Below are 16,951 nucleotides of genomic sequence, written 5' to 3' on the forward strand. Positions count from 1 at the left end.
TTCGAAAACTCACTATATACATGTAAAAATGGTATAAATATTACATTAGACTTAAGAAAATTGTGCATGTAGTACCAGATATACGATAACACTAAACCTACCCCCTTGAAAAAGGTAGGAAATAGAACGGCAAAACCGGTCATTTGACCGGTCGTGGTAGGTTTAGTGTTAAATATAGATATATACTTGAAAAAAAGGAAAACAATATATTGATAAGTTATAATAATTTAAAACCAAAGGTATTATTTAGTATTATTACCCACTAAAAACAATTCCTTGCGCGGTGAAATTCTTACGCCGTGTGGCAAATTTTGGCGGGAGAGCAATCCGTGGCTTCTTTGTAAAATGGCGTGTAACTCTATGACCTGATAAGAATATTGCTCAGAAAAAATAACGTTCCATTCTAAAAAACAAAAACATGACCAAAGTATCAGTGCACACAGTGAACGAGTAATTACTTCGTTAATTAAGTGGTAAAAATTTCATTAATAATGATACATTAATAGCTAACATACCAGTACGTTCTATGATACTTCTTTGAAGTATCGGGTGGTGAACGCAACTGTTCGGCAGTCAGCAGCCCATTGGTTTTCAATTTCTAGAAATGCGAGAATTACAAAACTTAAGATTTTCAAGAACCCGAAATTTGAGATTTTTTGACAGAACGCTATGTTTCAAAGATTCCCATTGCAGTTGATTGAATTATTATAAACATGTTTATACATTACACTAAATAGATTTAAATTTAATAACAAGGTAAACATCTTTTCTGACAGTGCAGTCGTTTGCAAGTTAACACTCATGTCCAACGCTACGAAATTTATTAAGATACATTGCAACAAATGTATGCTATTGAATGAAAAATGTTTAATAATACAGATAGCTAAATAAGAATATAAATTGACGAGTACACTATTCAATAATCATCGAGAATATCAATACAGTCTATTACGACGCTGCCGTGGTCATCGGTCATCCTAGATGAAATAAACACATTGTCGATAAGAATGTAGTATTAATTAATTGTATCAAACAATACTTTACCGTACGCTTGCAATAATAAAAAGTACACTGTAGCGTATACAGCAAAACACTTAAAATTCAGTAGGCACTCAATGCGTTAACGAGAGAAATTGTATGTTATCCTTCTAATGTAGAAGGTGTAAACTAACAATGACATTCTTCTATATTACTAACAATAGCTTCATACTGCGTATATACTTTTTGCAATAAAGGAAGATTCATTTATACCATCATTAATTGTATTTTCAATACATTTAAAAAATAAATACTTACATATCTAAAAAATATAAAAAATATGAATGTATAAATAAAAATTAATATTTCATTGTATGTGGCAATTTGATTCTTTATATAGTTTATAATCTCATGATTTCTGTTACATACTTGATTTCTTCCTGGGATCAAGTTATAATATAGAAAGGTCGGTGAAGATAAGAAATTCATTTTTAAATAGTTAATATTCATACAAGTTCTGTGTGAATGAAATAAGCGTCTAACGTACTTGCGGACGAAGAATTCGTTTCGCCTCTTTTTATCAATATTGTCTTAACATTTAAATATCGTTACCACGTAACATATCATATTTTATTGTAGTTGAACAGTATTTCGGTATAACTGTAATATTATTAATTGCACTTATATTCTCATTAGTATGTACATTAAACGACACATGTACTCCTCTGAATTCGACAACAGTATGTGCATGGAGAAAATAAACTGGCATGTTTGATCAAAAGTAATTTATTTGTTTCTTTAAAAACTTAGACGTGGAATGCAACTTCTACACATGTGACAGGTATAATATGTAAAACTACATGCTACTATATCCATAATTTCTTACGGCTTTTAGAAGATCAACGTAATATATTTTATTATGTATAATTATAGCATGTCTAGCGTCAATAGCAATAATCCTTAATCTCCGTGCTAACTATTGTGTATATCCCCTGTACTGATTCCTTTACAAGTGAGTATCTGATTTCTGTACCGTTCTTTATCCGTATTTCCGTCGACATAGGATCTTATCAGATATTTACAAATATACAGAGTAATTTAAAATCGCCTATTTTTAAATTTGTTAATCAGCTTCCTTCAGTCACTAATACGTTCGTTTTCATATACTACGCATGAGTATCCACACACACACACACACACACACACACCCACACACCCACCCACACACACACACACACACACACACACACACACACACACACACACACACACACACACACAATTTATAAACACGAAACTGGGATCGTCTCTCGCTTACGTGCTCGAAAAACTGAGAAATACTTTTAAACATATTACGAGAATCGAGGAAGTAAATTACATTGCATAATATCTATTTTTCCGGCTTAATTGTTTATCTTCACAAACCAATTGGAAATTGTCAATTTTTAAACTGAAGTCCAACGAGTAAAAAAAAAAAAAAGAAATTCCATCGAACAGAACATGTCAGCCAATTAAACTTAACAAAGTCGAATTAATCGTATTATTAAACGTTACTTTGTACCCTTAAATTTTAAATCCTTTCGAATCGTTACACCACTGCACACACTGTTCGCGTTTTTGAACACGGTATTATAGAATACATGGTAACCGTACAAAAAAATGGAACGAAAGCAAGATTGTACTAAAAGAAACGTATTCTGTGAAGTCGATCTAAATACGATGTATTCTGTCATATCGAATGAAAATTTTAGAGACATAAGATATTACGAATGTGTATTAAAATTTCCGTTATTCTTGCTGGAAAAGGAACAACGAAAGTTTGACAAGTCTCTATATTTGAATAACGCATCGCATTGGATTTTGAACAGTATTCGAGTACCGTAGTGAAATATTTTTCAATTACTATTCGATAGTTCGATTGCATTGTATATTTCTAAAACGTTACAATCGTTTCAACTGTATATAGTGACATTAATTAATTCGAAAATGGTCTACTTTTCACGAGCAATCCTTTACGCGGGAAACGAGAGATCGTAATCCAGAATCCCTTCGTAAGTTCTTTATACACACGTAGTAGCACGTTTGTTTCGAATCGCTCGAATTCCCTCCACTGATTCGCAGAAACCGAAACAATAATGTAATTATATGATAAGTGATACAAAAAAAGCAACGACGAACGATTATCTTCTAAATGGTGTTCGTGAAAACGAAATTCATGATGTTGAAGTGATTATTTGGTAGTTTCATTTGCGGCGAACAGAGTAAAGGCACCTTGAAAATTTGCGGATATTCAATGTCCAGCACCTACGTTAAATATGGTTTTACAGCAATTTTCGGGTATTTCTCTAAACAATCATAAAAGTCTTCTCGTCTATCGTAAAAACAAACGATATTGTCAACGTTACGATTACCTCGAAATGTTCGCTTTATTCGTGCATGTACACCAGTTCGTTTATATTTTGTATATGTTTACGTTGTAATCAACGCAAAATAGAAAGATAATCCAGAATATTTGAAAACCTTCAACTTATTATTCAAAACAACTGACGGATGCAAATGAAGGTAGAAAGAAAGCAAACGTACAGGTAACGGAACGTTTGTTCGATTAGTTAATGTTGTGAAAATAATAATTATTTTTACAAACATCATGGACGAAAGCTAAATAGAAATATAATGCGCATAAATAATGTTGGTACACTGCTCAATACGATCATAACGATGGAAAAACATTGACATTTTGGTACCGATATAAAATTCCAAGATCCTACACTGATCTAAGTAATGGTCTGTTTCGGACTCGTTATGACACTTATTGTACGTTCTGTAAGTGATAGCTTTAACAGCAAAACTGAGAAGACCTTATGACGGAAACTAGCGAATATGTGTTTTGACGTCTTAGATTTGGTCCATTTTCAGAAGACAACTGCTGCAAGTACGTCTTCGACAAATGCTTAATGTCATGCGTTTGATACAATGACATTACGTGAAAAATGAATCGCAATTAGTTTTCAATTATCAATCAAATCTTTATTATTTTTTTTTTTACTTATTATCGTGTTCTGAAGCCTATTATTAACCAAATTACGGGGAAATCAGTGCCCAACGGTTATCTTGTATGTACATCGACTGTTGTGCATTCAATCTTGCGTGTCTATTGGTTGTATATAGATTGTGCATGTTAGTATTCATTCGTTTTCGAGAACATGTTCCGACTACAATCTACATTATAATGCTAAAAACATACTTCTAATAGAGAATGAAATGAAAATTATTTACATACAAATGTCACCTCTCGAATGAAATAAATAAAAAAACATCCTTTTGCAAATACTTCTTCTATCGACGAAAAATAAAGTAGAAATCATTTTGTATTACTTTGTCAAAATATAAAATTAACTTTCTGATTGCGTGACATTCACCACTGTGATAAGAAAAATAAAACCGCCATGACGCACGTGCTTGTAGAAATATTTCCAAGAGATCACGGGAAGTGAATTTAAAAGAATCAGTTTCACTTACAAGAAAATAAAAATATCCTCGGTAATGGGATCACCTTTCTATTCGAATTATGCTAGACGCGTTGCGCAACATCGAGATACGAGTGACAAGCAAAACACAAGGTGGTATCGTATGTACGTTTTCAAGTAATCTAAATAAGCAATGAAGATCACTTTTAAAGAAGAATTTATTGTATTCTTCATACAAGCCTCGTTTCGTTAAACGTAACATTGTCAATTGTCTTTCACTGAAACCTAAAGAGCTCGTATGCGAAGGCAGAGGTCGGAAGACCTGTGATACTCAACATACAGGTGAGGTGATTTGTTAGATCACACGAAACTTTGAACGCTGAATGAAATAAAAAAAAATATGACAAATGATAAACATAAGCTTCCGACATTCTGCAGTTTAGCAAAATAAGTTACATTGAGATTGATTTTACATGGTTGCAATTTCATGAATTCCAAATGTATTAAAAATTGGTTTTTCGCTTTCGATAGAAATATTGCTACGGTAGATGCAACATGATTTTTGGAGAACGACAAAGAGTATGTCATCTTACGCGACTGAACTTTTCCCAGTCGATTTTCGCGTTGTCACGTAATGATCTATATGCACAAATCTACCATTGTCAATTGCTGGCACGTTGCCTGCATGTGCGAGCCCTAAAAACCGTTTATCAATTTTTTAACCTTTTTTTTTTATTGTCCTCGAATGGTGGAAGTATCAAGGTTGCGTTATACATAAGTTGTCGGAGCAACTTGCTGGTTAGGGGTTGATTGTTGAGTAAACTAAATATATATCAATAACACGAAAGATTAAATGTACATATACATTTTTCGAGCTTGTTATCGGTGCTCATATCTTTATCAACTTTGTCATATAAATAAAATTTGTTTAAATAGAAAAGTACTAGTACATAGTGTTTCGCCAGCAATACATTATGACAATTGGACTTTTCATGGGAGACATGAAAACACGCACATGTGACCTCGTTCCACACCCTTTAAATTTAAACACCAAATTTCTCTCACTCCATGATCAGTACATAAGATATTGTCCCCCTCTCTCTGCCCCCTCCCCTTCATTTACTAATAAAATATGAACTTTAAATAGTTTAAATATACAGAAGATCTGCTATCATTAAAATATTAACGATAATGTCGGTGTTTTGCTGTCAAGAAACTTACTTCTTATTAAATGGGAAAGGATAAACTGCAAAGTAAACCAAAACCTTTTTAACTCACGCAGAATGTTCAGTGAAATTATAAATAATTTACATTTACACCGTATATACAAAGTTACACGTATTTCACACTTTCACGTGTGCGTATACGTATATACATATGTATATCGGCATACAGCATGCATACAGTCATACACACATACATGCATACATACATTTATATATGTACATATGTATATAACTTAAACAAGATTCGCTGCAAGATGCTTCTCCGATCAATGTATTAATCTATATACAATGTACAGCACACTGACGTGCTAAACCGTTTAATTTCTGATCACAAATTTGTACAAATCTTTGTTTTGTACACATTGTTATTGGTCACCTATTCTATAAATATCTATTAATATTTTTCTTTTCTTCCCGTTCGTGCTCAGCAGTGTGTACGAGACGCCCAGAGACTTTATAGCAAAATAATTTTTTGCGGGTCTGTATCAGAAAATGCCTTTCAGACGATAACACCTACTAAACGTTTTTGTTCGTTAAGACTAAGGCGGTGTATAATTGCATGAAAACGATGATATAGCAAATCCTCGATCGGTAAAAGTTCTGACTGGTCTTTGGATAACAATACACGGCCATTACCTCTACTTTGGTGAAGTCTGATACACTCGTTTCATCGTACTTTGTGTGTATTGGACGCACGTCTCATATTCCTGGTAAATTCGAATATACAACGCGAATTATCACTACGGTCCGAATCGGTTAAGAGTTCCGTGCGCGGCCGAATCGTCGATGTATAACCCTCGACTAATGCCGCGTACCTTGTAATTTCGAACGAGCAGATTGTACTACAGCTTAAAATAATGTTCACCTTTTCACGTTGACACGACTGTACTTGTCGTCGATGATTGAGCCACTGTCGTCACTGTTATCAGATTTAACGTACTGTCAAGAGTGTTCTGTTCCGACGTCGCCGTAACCTCTTTCTCGATACACGGTTTCTTCGGTTCCTTGTGCTCCTCGGACGAACTCGACTTCCTCTTGTGATTCGAGCTCGACGAATGAGAACGACTCGAGCCGGACTCGTCTTTCGACGAACGACCGCTCGAGGACTTTTTCTGTCCGTCCCTTCCGTGACTATGATGCCCGTCTCGTCTCTTCTCGGATTTTCTCTCACTGTCTTTGTTATCCGTTCGATCGCCAGTTTTGCTAGAAACGTTATAATCCCTGGGCAACGCGATAATCTTCAGCGGATCCTCTTTGTTGCCACTTTCGCCGATTTTATTATCCGATTTACGTTGGGACGACGACGGACTTCGATGACGATGATGTTTCTTATGATCCCGGTCCCGTCGATCTTTGTGCCGTTGACTTCTAGAATCCTTGTCGTCTCTGTGCTTCCGTTTCGATTCCGAATGCGACGTGTGCATGTCTGACGGTAATTTCGACGAATTCTCGTCGCTGCTGCCGTTCCTACTGTTACTGCTGTGCCGTTCGGCTTCGGTCACGGGAGACGTAGACGTGATCGAAGAACAAGACGATGAATTTGTAATCTTCGACGCGGACAAGGAATTCTCTTCGCACGAGTTACTGGTAGCCGACGCGCAAACTTTGTCGTTTTTCGCTCTCTCCTTAGCCTCGTCCTCGGCCATTTCGATCAGTGCTTTCACCGCGTTCTCGGTCGCGCACTCCATCTTTGATGTGAAAGCGAGCGTAGTTTCTACCTCCAGTAATTGACAATATTGTTCTAATTTTGATATATCGTTTTTGTACTTCTGTTCGGCGATCTCGAGGCTCTCTTTGTGGATCTTCTCGAGCATTTCCTTCGAAGCCTCCGCAACACCGGTTCGCAACGACTGACACACCTCCTCCACATCAGTCTTTGATTTGTAAATAGCAATTTCTAATGCCTTGTCGACAACCTCCGTCGCGTACGTTTTCGCGATCAATTGTCGTTGCGCTAACACCTCTTGCTCGAGGACAACAACGCTGCAATCAGAGGTTGCATCGTGTTCCGACGAGCAAAGATCCGACGAACTCAGATGTCTTTTGCTGTCTTTCGATAGAGATCCTGAGTTACTGAACTTGTCAATGGATTTCGATTCGAGAACGTTCGATATGTTCTCTTTACTAGACGCGTTATTACTGCTACACCGATTGTGATGACGATGATGATCTAACTTATGACCGCTACAGTCGTATTTCTTCTTGTCACCAGAATGACTACTGCTACTGCTGCTGTGAGAATGGCGACTGGATTTATCGTTGGATCGACGCCGATCTTCGTGTCGTCTGTCCGGTCTTTTATCGTCCCTTTTCTCGCCGCTTTGTTTCTGGTCGGTTGTACTATTTTTTGATGATTTGTTATTTATAAGATCCGAACAATTGTCATTATTTTCCTCCGATTCTCTTCTTTTACTGGAAACGGAAGAATGTCTCGTATGGTCTCTGTTTTTACGATCTTCTTTACGCTTCCCATGTTGATCCGATTTCTTTAAGTTCCCTTGATACTCGGCAGCCCTCTCCTTTGCTTTCTTTTCTTCGAGTGAATCGATAGAATGCTTTTGTTCTACACGCTGACGATTTGTATTCTCTTTCTGTTCATCTCCTATACTCACAACTTCTAAAGATTTCTTTTCTTTTATGCGGTGAGACGATTCGCTCCCAACACGACTGTGCCTAATGTTCGGGTTGTGTTGCGATTCCTGGTAATACTGTTTCAATCTCACATGCCACGCTACACTCGAAACTGCTGAGACCGTTCGAAACTGATGAATTATATTACGCGGTAAAAAGTATATGTCGTTGTCGTACAAATTTATTTTCGCATATCGAATACCCTGTCTACGCAACTGATTCAACTTCGCGTCCTCGATCCACTGTACGCACTGTGATATCGGTGGTTCGTGAAGATCCAGTTGCAATTTCTCGACTAGTTCGGTAAAGTCACCAGCGTAGAAAGCCACGACGTCTTTCGTAATCCTGTTATATTCTGAAGGCTGTCCACCGTGAACAGCTTTCAGTATACCCACTGCAGCCGTTGTCATTCTATCCAATCCGTGACCCACGTGATCCGCGTGAGCTTTCGTACGATCTTCGAACATGTATTCACGAGCTTCACTAAGACGGGGTAAGTATTGAAGATTCCTCAACTCATTGATCCCCGTTCTACGTCTTTTGTAAGGACTTTTATTTATGTCTGCCGTAGGAACTAACTGTTCTCCTGGTCTTATCCATAGAATTGGACCATCGTTTGACTCTTGAGGTGTATCCATCTTGACAACAGACAATGGACCCCAGGGCATGGTCTAAAACAAAAAGAGATAACGAATATTTTACTTGATTTTTTAAATAAAAATACTACGTGTAATAACACGTAGTACAAAATAATATTAGGCAGTTACTATTCAATTCTTGTAACACGTGAATATGTGTAACGAACGCCTAATTTACTTGTTTCTTCATTAATTAATAAGAATAAAACAAATCTACCGCATATAATCAGAAAAAAATAAGACAAAACGTTATTAAGACTTGAAAGAGTTACAGATGAAAGATATAAAATATTAAATAAAGTTTTGTATCTGCACGTATAAAATATAAAACAATACATTTTGTAATTGTATACATATATATGTGACTCACTAATTTCGCATGTTTTCCGTGTACTTGCACAGGTGTGTAAGTGGCATTTAAGCAGGATTGACGTTCTATTGGTAATCTAGCATGTGTCATCATTAGACTGTAGATTTTTATGCATACATGGATTTTTATGGACTAATTTACAATAACTGGAATTAACGAGAGATTTATTTACTCTATTAAAAATTCTATCAGATTACAAATGAAATAAAAATCTTAAATGCATAAAACCCACAATCTAATCAATACATTCCACCAATCAAAATTTGCAACCCACGTAGAACTTTATTTCAAATAGTTGTCCAAGTATACAAGAAAGGTGCAAATAGTTTTGAAAATAAAATATATTTCTCTGAAGTTGTACTCACCAGCTTTAAGAATGGGTTTTCTTCTAATTTTTGTAGCAGATCCGGAAAATATCCACCAACTTCTTCATGAACAGTTCCCACTAGACTTATCTGATGAAGAGGTCCATATCTAACAGTTCCGTTACTATATGCTTTACAAACTTGTTCTTTGTACTGAACCATGGTAGTAGTTTCTATATCGCTATTTCTTCCTAACACTCCATTTTTTACAGTTAAAGTGGGATAACTGTCTGCCATGTAATCTAATAAATCAGGAAGATATGCAGCTGCATTGTGTACTATACCCATAACATGATGTGCATTACCGTTTTCATCCTCACCAAAAACTACCTACAAAATCAAAATATCTTCTTATACTTTACTTATATATGTAATTTATACATACTTTTCGTGTGACATATTAAATGCAACAACTTTGGTTGCACAAGTTTTAAAACTATAAATACGTTGCTGTACCTTGAAATACTCTTGCGCCAATTCTTCTACTTGTTCCTGCATTAATGTATCTATTTCATCTTGATACATATGCACAACAGTCGCACCACCATTAGGATACGTTTCTATATGAATAAATTTCTTGTACTTTAGGCCTTCAAGTAATTCACTTTTAAATGGTGAATTTTGAAGCATTTTATAGTTTTTTGTTTGCAAGTTTAACCTGAGATTCTCATTCATAGACTTGGAGAATGCATGAGACACTGGTTTACTGCCTAATGAAACCACACTACGATCTCGTTTGCACTGTACCCCAATGCTTGCGCGTTTTATTTTACTACGCTTGTAACAACGCGAACAATAACGTCGCTCGCTATGTTCCTTACTTCGCTTATCTTTCGAAGACGAATATGACTTTGAATGTGAACCAGAGGATGTAGAACTAATGCAATTTATGGATTTATTATGAGATAGTGCATCATCAGTTTTTCCAACTATCGTTGTAGATATACTGTTACTAGTCCAATCAGATTTAACATCTAATTGTTCTTGAATATCTGTCTCCTCTGTTTTTATTTCAACAACTTCTGTTTTAATATCTCTGTGAATGATATCCATTTCTTTGTCTCTCGTCTCTTCCTCATTTGACTTTATTTGAGTAACAGAAACTTGTTCTTTAGATTTTTCCAGTTGTCCATGAAACGAATAAGACACCACACTTTTGTTAGCTTTAGCAGCTAAATTGTCTGTGTCTTGTTCATTGTATGTTGCTGTATCTATTATAATATTTGATGTTGCTATTGCTGATGTCATACTGCTGGGGAACGTTGTATCTGGACTATTTGGACTACCCGAAACTCTTGGAGGATAATCTGGACTTCTTGGACTATTAATCACTTCACCGCTGCTTTGAGGACTTTCTCCTAATTGTGGTGTGTTAGTATGTTCAAAATTGATACATCCTTCTAATTTTGTTGGTAACATGTGTATGCCACTAGACAATGTTGTATCTTTATTAGATGCTGAATCAATCTGATAAATAAGAAACAAATAACGAATACGTTTCAGATAATTGTATATTATGTTTCCGACCATACTTTGTATATACATTAAATAATTATACATACATGAATAACATGCTGAACTGGTTCTATTTTAGGTTTTAATAGTTCATTATTGCAGTGATCTGGACTTCCTATAATATATAATATAAGTTCAGAATGTAAACATAAATTATATACATATAAAATATGTCACTGATGATTTATATTAACATTAATCTTTTTAGCAGTCTATATTTAAAACACAAACAACATTTTTATGTTTGTGTAATTTTCTACATATAAACACTAAATGAAAATATATTATTTTTTACGTGTCAATACATTATTTAAAATAATATAACAAATTACATTTTCATATTATATCTAAGAAACCACTTTATAATATTGCAGTATCATTCAATTTCTATTTTGCATCACCTATATTGTTGTAATACTTTGTCATACAAGTTATAAACAATAGATTCCCCGAGATAAATGTCAACATAAATTTCTTACCAAAACTATTTTTTAATCTGTTATATACTTGATGAATTTACCATACAGATGTATGTGTTTATATATATACATATAATTCTAAACAATGTTAAATGATATTACCGTTTGGCTGTTCAGTAAGGCAAGCAACATTGTCCAGATCATTCCTCTGGTTAGACATGCTGTGTGCTTCCATGGATGGTACGCGTAATGCAGTGTTGATAGCAAGTTTGTAAGTAGTGTGTTCTTCCACATCACCAGAGGAGCTCATGAAATTTAAGTTTCTCTGTAATTCTTTCCCTTCCGTGTTTGCATTAAACGATGACGCGGTAGAGAAAATCGTGGGCGTCCTGATCGAATATAACGCTAAATCGTCCACGAACTCGTTTGTCTCTTTAACAACACTATCCCACGCTGTTCTGGACACTTTTACATTGGTTGTTTCCCTTCGTAGCGGCTCGAATACTTGCTGAACTGTATTATTTACATCACATCGCTCATTTGACACGATACTTGTACCAGTTTCGGATGCCATCTTGATTCTGTGAGCAACATCCTGAACACAACGATACTACGCAACATTTGATTGGATATTTCCTAGCCGCCTTTCGAACAGACCTTATTCCATTCGTCTGAAATCGGATAAAGAGTAGGGGTAAGACCAGTAGATGTAAAGGTACCATATACATTTTTATTCATGGGAATCTTCGATCTCCAACCTTGTTTTCTCCGAAATTTTTTGATCGTAGAATGCCACATATTGTTAATAATTCTCATATGAGCTGCACATTGTACGAACACAAGCATTTCAGTTTAAAATGTTAAGTATATTTTACAATGATTTATTGGGTTAAATTTCCTACACACAAATGTGTGTGTGACATTACCGATATTTTCAAACTTTCACACGTAACTATTCCATAGCTTAAATTTAAAAACTTCCATTCCTTGCACATCTCTTATATGTAAAAAATATTAATTAAAATAATGATAGACGTGAGAAATATAATTTACGGGGACAAAATGATTTTCAAAGAGATTAAATTGAATTAGATTGTTTTAAAAATTGAACTGAAAACTACAAAAGAAAAATAAACTATCAATGTGCATTCAGGTAACGTACATAGTAAACATCAACTTATTTCTTAATTGTATTTTTGTTTGTATGAATATATGCAGGTGTATATATATTAAACTTTTATTTTTAAATATAAAAACCATTATTTCATTGTTTTAATTCGAATAATCACAGGCATCTAATAATAAATAAACATATAGGAAAGGTGAGAGGAAACAGTAATAGTTTAAATTATATTTAAGTTAAATGAAACTTCTCGTTTTCAATTATCACTTCTCTTTTTTTGCATTCTGTTCGTACACGTTGCAAGCATTGTAGCTACGCATATGATTTACCTATTCTAATACTAAATTTTAAATATCACAACGTTTTGGTTAATCGGTAAATGAACTAAAAGCTACATACTCAATGACGTTCACAAGTACATAATTTAACCACAAAACATCAATATAATATTAAGAATAGCAATGTATTTAGTTGCTAAATGCTTATTAATTTATAATTAGTCAGACTTACACCTAATTTGTTACTTAACTTATTTAAAAAACCGTACATGCATATATGGTTATTGAATATACACCAAAACCAAACAATATTTTTCGTTGATTACTATTTAACGACATTTATTTTCGATAAGAACCTCTAAATAGAAAAAAAAGAATATCTTATAAATAAAATATAAAATATAACAAAACATTGTACATATATATATGTATAGAATTGTATAAAGAAATTGCAAATAGAGTAATATACATATATATAAATAGAATGAATGCTAAATTATGGTGATTTTGTAGCTTTCTTTGCAATCTAAAAATAATATTGTAAATCAATAACTTGATCAATAAAATATACGTATTATAGACATCTTATATATTTTTATTTAATTCTAGCTAAACAGTTTTGATGAAAAAATTTCTTCTTAATTATTTTTATATTTTCTTCCTGTTTCTATTTATTTTGAAATTCTTGCCATGAAAAATTGTTTTTCTTGTCGAAATAGTCATTTTTTTAAGCTTATTTTTTATTACATCCAAAGATTATGTTATAGTGCATTTGTTCTCAACAACAATTATATTTTTAACACATGAAATATCCTAAGTACAATTTCTGTACTATAAATAATATTATACTTTAACACTTATTGTTAAATAAAATCTAGCAACTAATGAAACAATTCATTAGCATAAATTTCTTTCTTTTAAGAATAATATAAAATATTGCATAATTTTCAACTTAATGTGTAAATGACTTTACCCTTATGGTATTTTTCATATTCGTTTAAGGAACTTAAGAAATTGTGTTTATAGTTTTTATTAGTAGTAACAGCTATATGTATACACACTGTGTGAAAAATTGTTCTATGAGGAATTCAATTTTTGTCTATAATTCATTTATTGCATACATTTCATTAAATATGTAACATTCTTTCCTTCAACTTTAAGGAGCATTGGTTCTATGTTACAATACAATGATATGCTATTCTCATGTTACATAGCATGGATCATTCAACATGACTATTTTAAAGGATTTCTGTAAAGTAATGCATTACATAAAAGATGATTTTAGATCATGTTATGGTTTCAAGGGGAGCATGTAGTTATTTCAACTTTTTTTTAGATTCATTGTATGGAAAACATTCAATATTTATTTATACTTTCGTAACGGAACATCATAATATAGAAGAGCAAGGTCTTCATGTAAAAAAGTTTGTAATTCTAGTACTTGATAAGTTGATACAATTATTAATCTAGTAATGTTTGAGTTATTATTGTTCTTACTGAACTATAGTGCTATAGTCATTTGACGATATATAGTTAATTAATTAAACCCCTTGAAAACCCCACTAAATTTTTATACAAGATATTATACCACGTAGTTTAGGGGTAATGAAAGATAGTCATGTTAAATGTTGTATTTAGTAATATGCTAGTTCCATGTAAAAAATTTACACATATTCATCTTTGCAAAAATTATTTAATTCTTACAGTGAAATGGTTTTATAAGATTTGTTACTACACGCTTTGATGAGTTGCAAAATCTTTCTGCTTAAATTCAAATTCTGTAATTTTATTATGAATACTTTGTGATCACTATAGCCATTATCATCATTATTATTACAATTAATTTCCTTTTAGTGAAGTTTCAATATAAAACTATAAAATACAGTGTTAATTATGTAACTATTTTCTTTATTGATTCTAGTTTCGACTTTATAAGCCCAATTGTATCATATTTATAATGTATTGTCTGATAACAAAAGGAAAAGAAAACTAAATGACGCACAACGAAATATAATATATATTACTTTCCATATTATTTCTTTAAAATGATATTAAAATTAATCCTAACAGCTTTAAATTTCTTCATATGAATGCATTGTTTACAAGCCTATAGTTTTGGATACATTAGATTACTTAATATCTAAATGAAGGAAATTTATATAAAAGCACAAGAAACTTTAACTTATCTCTGTATACTGAAATCAATAAATAATGATTACAACTCCTAAATTTTACTGTACCTTTTATTTATTTTTTTCTTCTTATCACACTGAGACCCAAATGCTTAGGTAGATCCTTGACATTTTATTAGGATAAGCACAATTATATTTGAATGCATTATTATATTTATATTTTTACAATGTCGTTGTAACATGTAATAATTAAATTGTAATCTAAAATAAATCATGGTATAAATAATTTAATTATATTACAATTAATGAGTAAATCATGTAATATTTTATTTTTACTTATGGTTTTTATTGTCAATTAATCGGATAGATTTACCGACTTGAGTGCTTATCGTCAGTCTATGAAATGGGTAAATCTATCCATATGGGTTTCAATGTGGTAAGTGACATATCATTTGTTGACGCGAAAATATATTTCATATTGTATAGTACGTGCTAAAAGCTTCATAAACATTTGGAAATAAATACATGACACATTTTTATTTGCAAATTTAAGAGGTCCCTTAGAAAAATAATTAGAATTGTAAGGGCTATTATTACAAGTGCAAAACAATCAGTCATATTTTTACAATCACGATCGCAATGGTCATTAATTATGGAATCATTTCGAATGCATTAAATACAGGTGAAAAAATGTACATATTATATGATTACGCAGAAACTCCTGCTTTAATACAAGAGAAATAGAATCTTTTCTTCTACATATATTTTTAATTTACATCATTATTTTTAACACGTTGATTGCTACGTACAAATCATATGCTATTTTTGATACGTTTTCAACGAAAAAAAAAAAATGTATATAATGGTTTTTACATTTACTAAAGATACGGCACCCACATTTTCATATTTGACGTTGTACTATATGTAGAAGCGATCTTCTTAAAGATGTGTAATAAAAAATTATGGATTCCAATGTGATATATTTTAATTACATGTACGCTATATACTCTGTACAAAAATGATTACAAAATAGAAAGACGTGAACAAATATTTTCGAAATTGAAATCTCTTTTCTTAATTGTACGAAGTAGAGGATAAATGGATATAAATTAAAAATATGCAGTATGATATTATACCCAAAGGTGATATTTCCATAATCAAGTATGTAAGATGTCACTGGTGTTACTACTGATGATTATAAAAGTGTTTCTTTAAGAGTTCTATTTGTTAACACTTGCACATGAGCAAATTGTACAAAGTTACACCACAATATTTCACGGATCTTAAGTCAATGGTAGAGGCAGTACATTTTTTTTTAAAAGTGCACATTTATCCTGGGGGACTACTTCATATTCAATTAATACAGATGTTAAACTGCTGTTTTATAATAAGCAAATTCGAAATAAGCAGTTATTACAAGGGGGAAATACTTTTCTGTCGAACCATTTCGTTAAATATATGTATATTAACATACCTATCAAATTAGATATTCTTGATGATGTATAATCGTTTCCTTAATAGTTCATCATGTTCTTTAAAAAGAATATAAAAGCACATCTATCCATTATATACTCCCTTTAGAAATTCATAATACAAGAAACTTATATTTGAATAATTTACTGAAATAATTCAGTATAAATAAATTAACGAATTGCAATAAGTATGTATAGTTATCACAATTTCATATGAATTTTAACCAAATAACAGGCATTGTATTATACTTATGCTTTAGTGTTTACACTCTGTAATATTAATTCTGTGATGAACTTGAATAATGACAAGTTTTCTAATGCAAACCTAGGAAATAAA

General features: G+C 32.6%; 1 protein-coding gene across 2 annotated transcripts; it reads right to left on the bottom strand.

The window, feature by feature from the left end:
- Positions 1 to 548: 548 nt before the first annotated feature.
- On the bottom strand, positions 549 to 12,246 carry LOC107195031. 2 transcript variants are annotated; one of them, XM_015584797.1, is made up of 6 exons: positions 11,772 to 12,246; positions 11,238 to 11,305; positions 10,132 to 11,142; positions 9,676 to 10,005; positions 6,537 to 8,973; positions 549 to 598 (listed from the first exon to the last, which is right to left on the bottom strand). In XM_015584797.1, the coding sequence occupies exons 1-5, from the start codon at positions 12,181 to 12,183 to the stop codon at positions 6,541 to 6,543; spliced, it is 4,254 nt and encodes a 1,417-aa protein (XP_015440283.1). In that variant the 5' UTR covers positions 12,184 to 12,246; the 3' UTR covers positions 549 to 598; positions 6,537 to 6,540. The 2 variants fall into 2 exon arrangements, with proteins under 2 accessions (XP_015440283.1, XP_015440278.1); XM_015584792.1 differs by lacking the exon at positions 549 to 598 and having other exon boundaries at positions 6,472 to 8,973.
- Between the last annotated feature and the right edge of the window lie 4,705 nt (positions 12,247 to 16,951).

The sequence above is a fragment of the Dufourea novaeangliae genome, unplaced genomic scaffold (assembly GCF_001272555.1).
Source record: "Dufourea novaeangliae isolate 0120121106 unplaced genomic scaffold, ASM127255v1 scaffold18, whole genome shotgun sequence".
NCBI classification, from domain to species: Eukaryota; Metazoa; Arthropoda; class Insecta; order Hymenoptera; family Halictidae; genus Dufourea; species Dufourea novaeangliae.

What these genes read in the sequence shown, in the direction of transcription:
- LOC107195031 (XM_015584797.1), bottom strand. Translation starts at nt 12,183, where the DNA reads ATGGCATCCGAAACTGGTACAAGTATCGTGTCAAATGAGCGATGTGAT. An exon ending in CCTTACTGAACAGCCAAACG is followed by an intron (nt 11,306 to 11,771) that starts GTAATATCATTT and finishes TATATATTATAG; the next exon opens with GAAGTCCAGATCACTGCAAT. An exon ending in AAAACCCATTCTTAAAGCTG is followed by an intron (nt 8,974 to 9,675) that starts GTGAGTACAACT and finishes TTTTTGTTTTAG; the next exon opens with ACCATGCCCTGGGGTCCATT.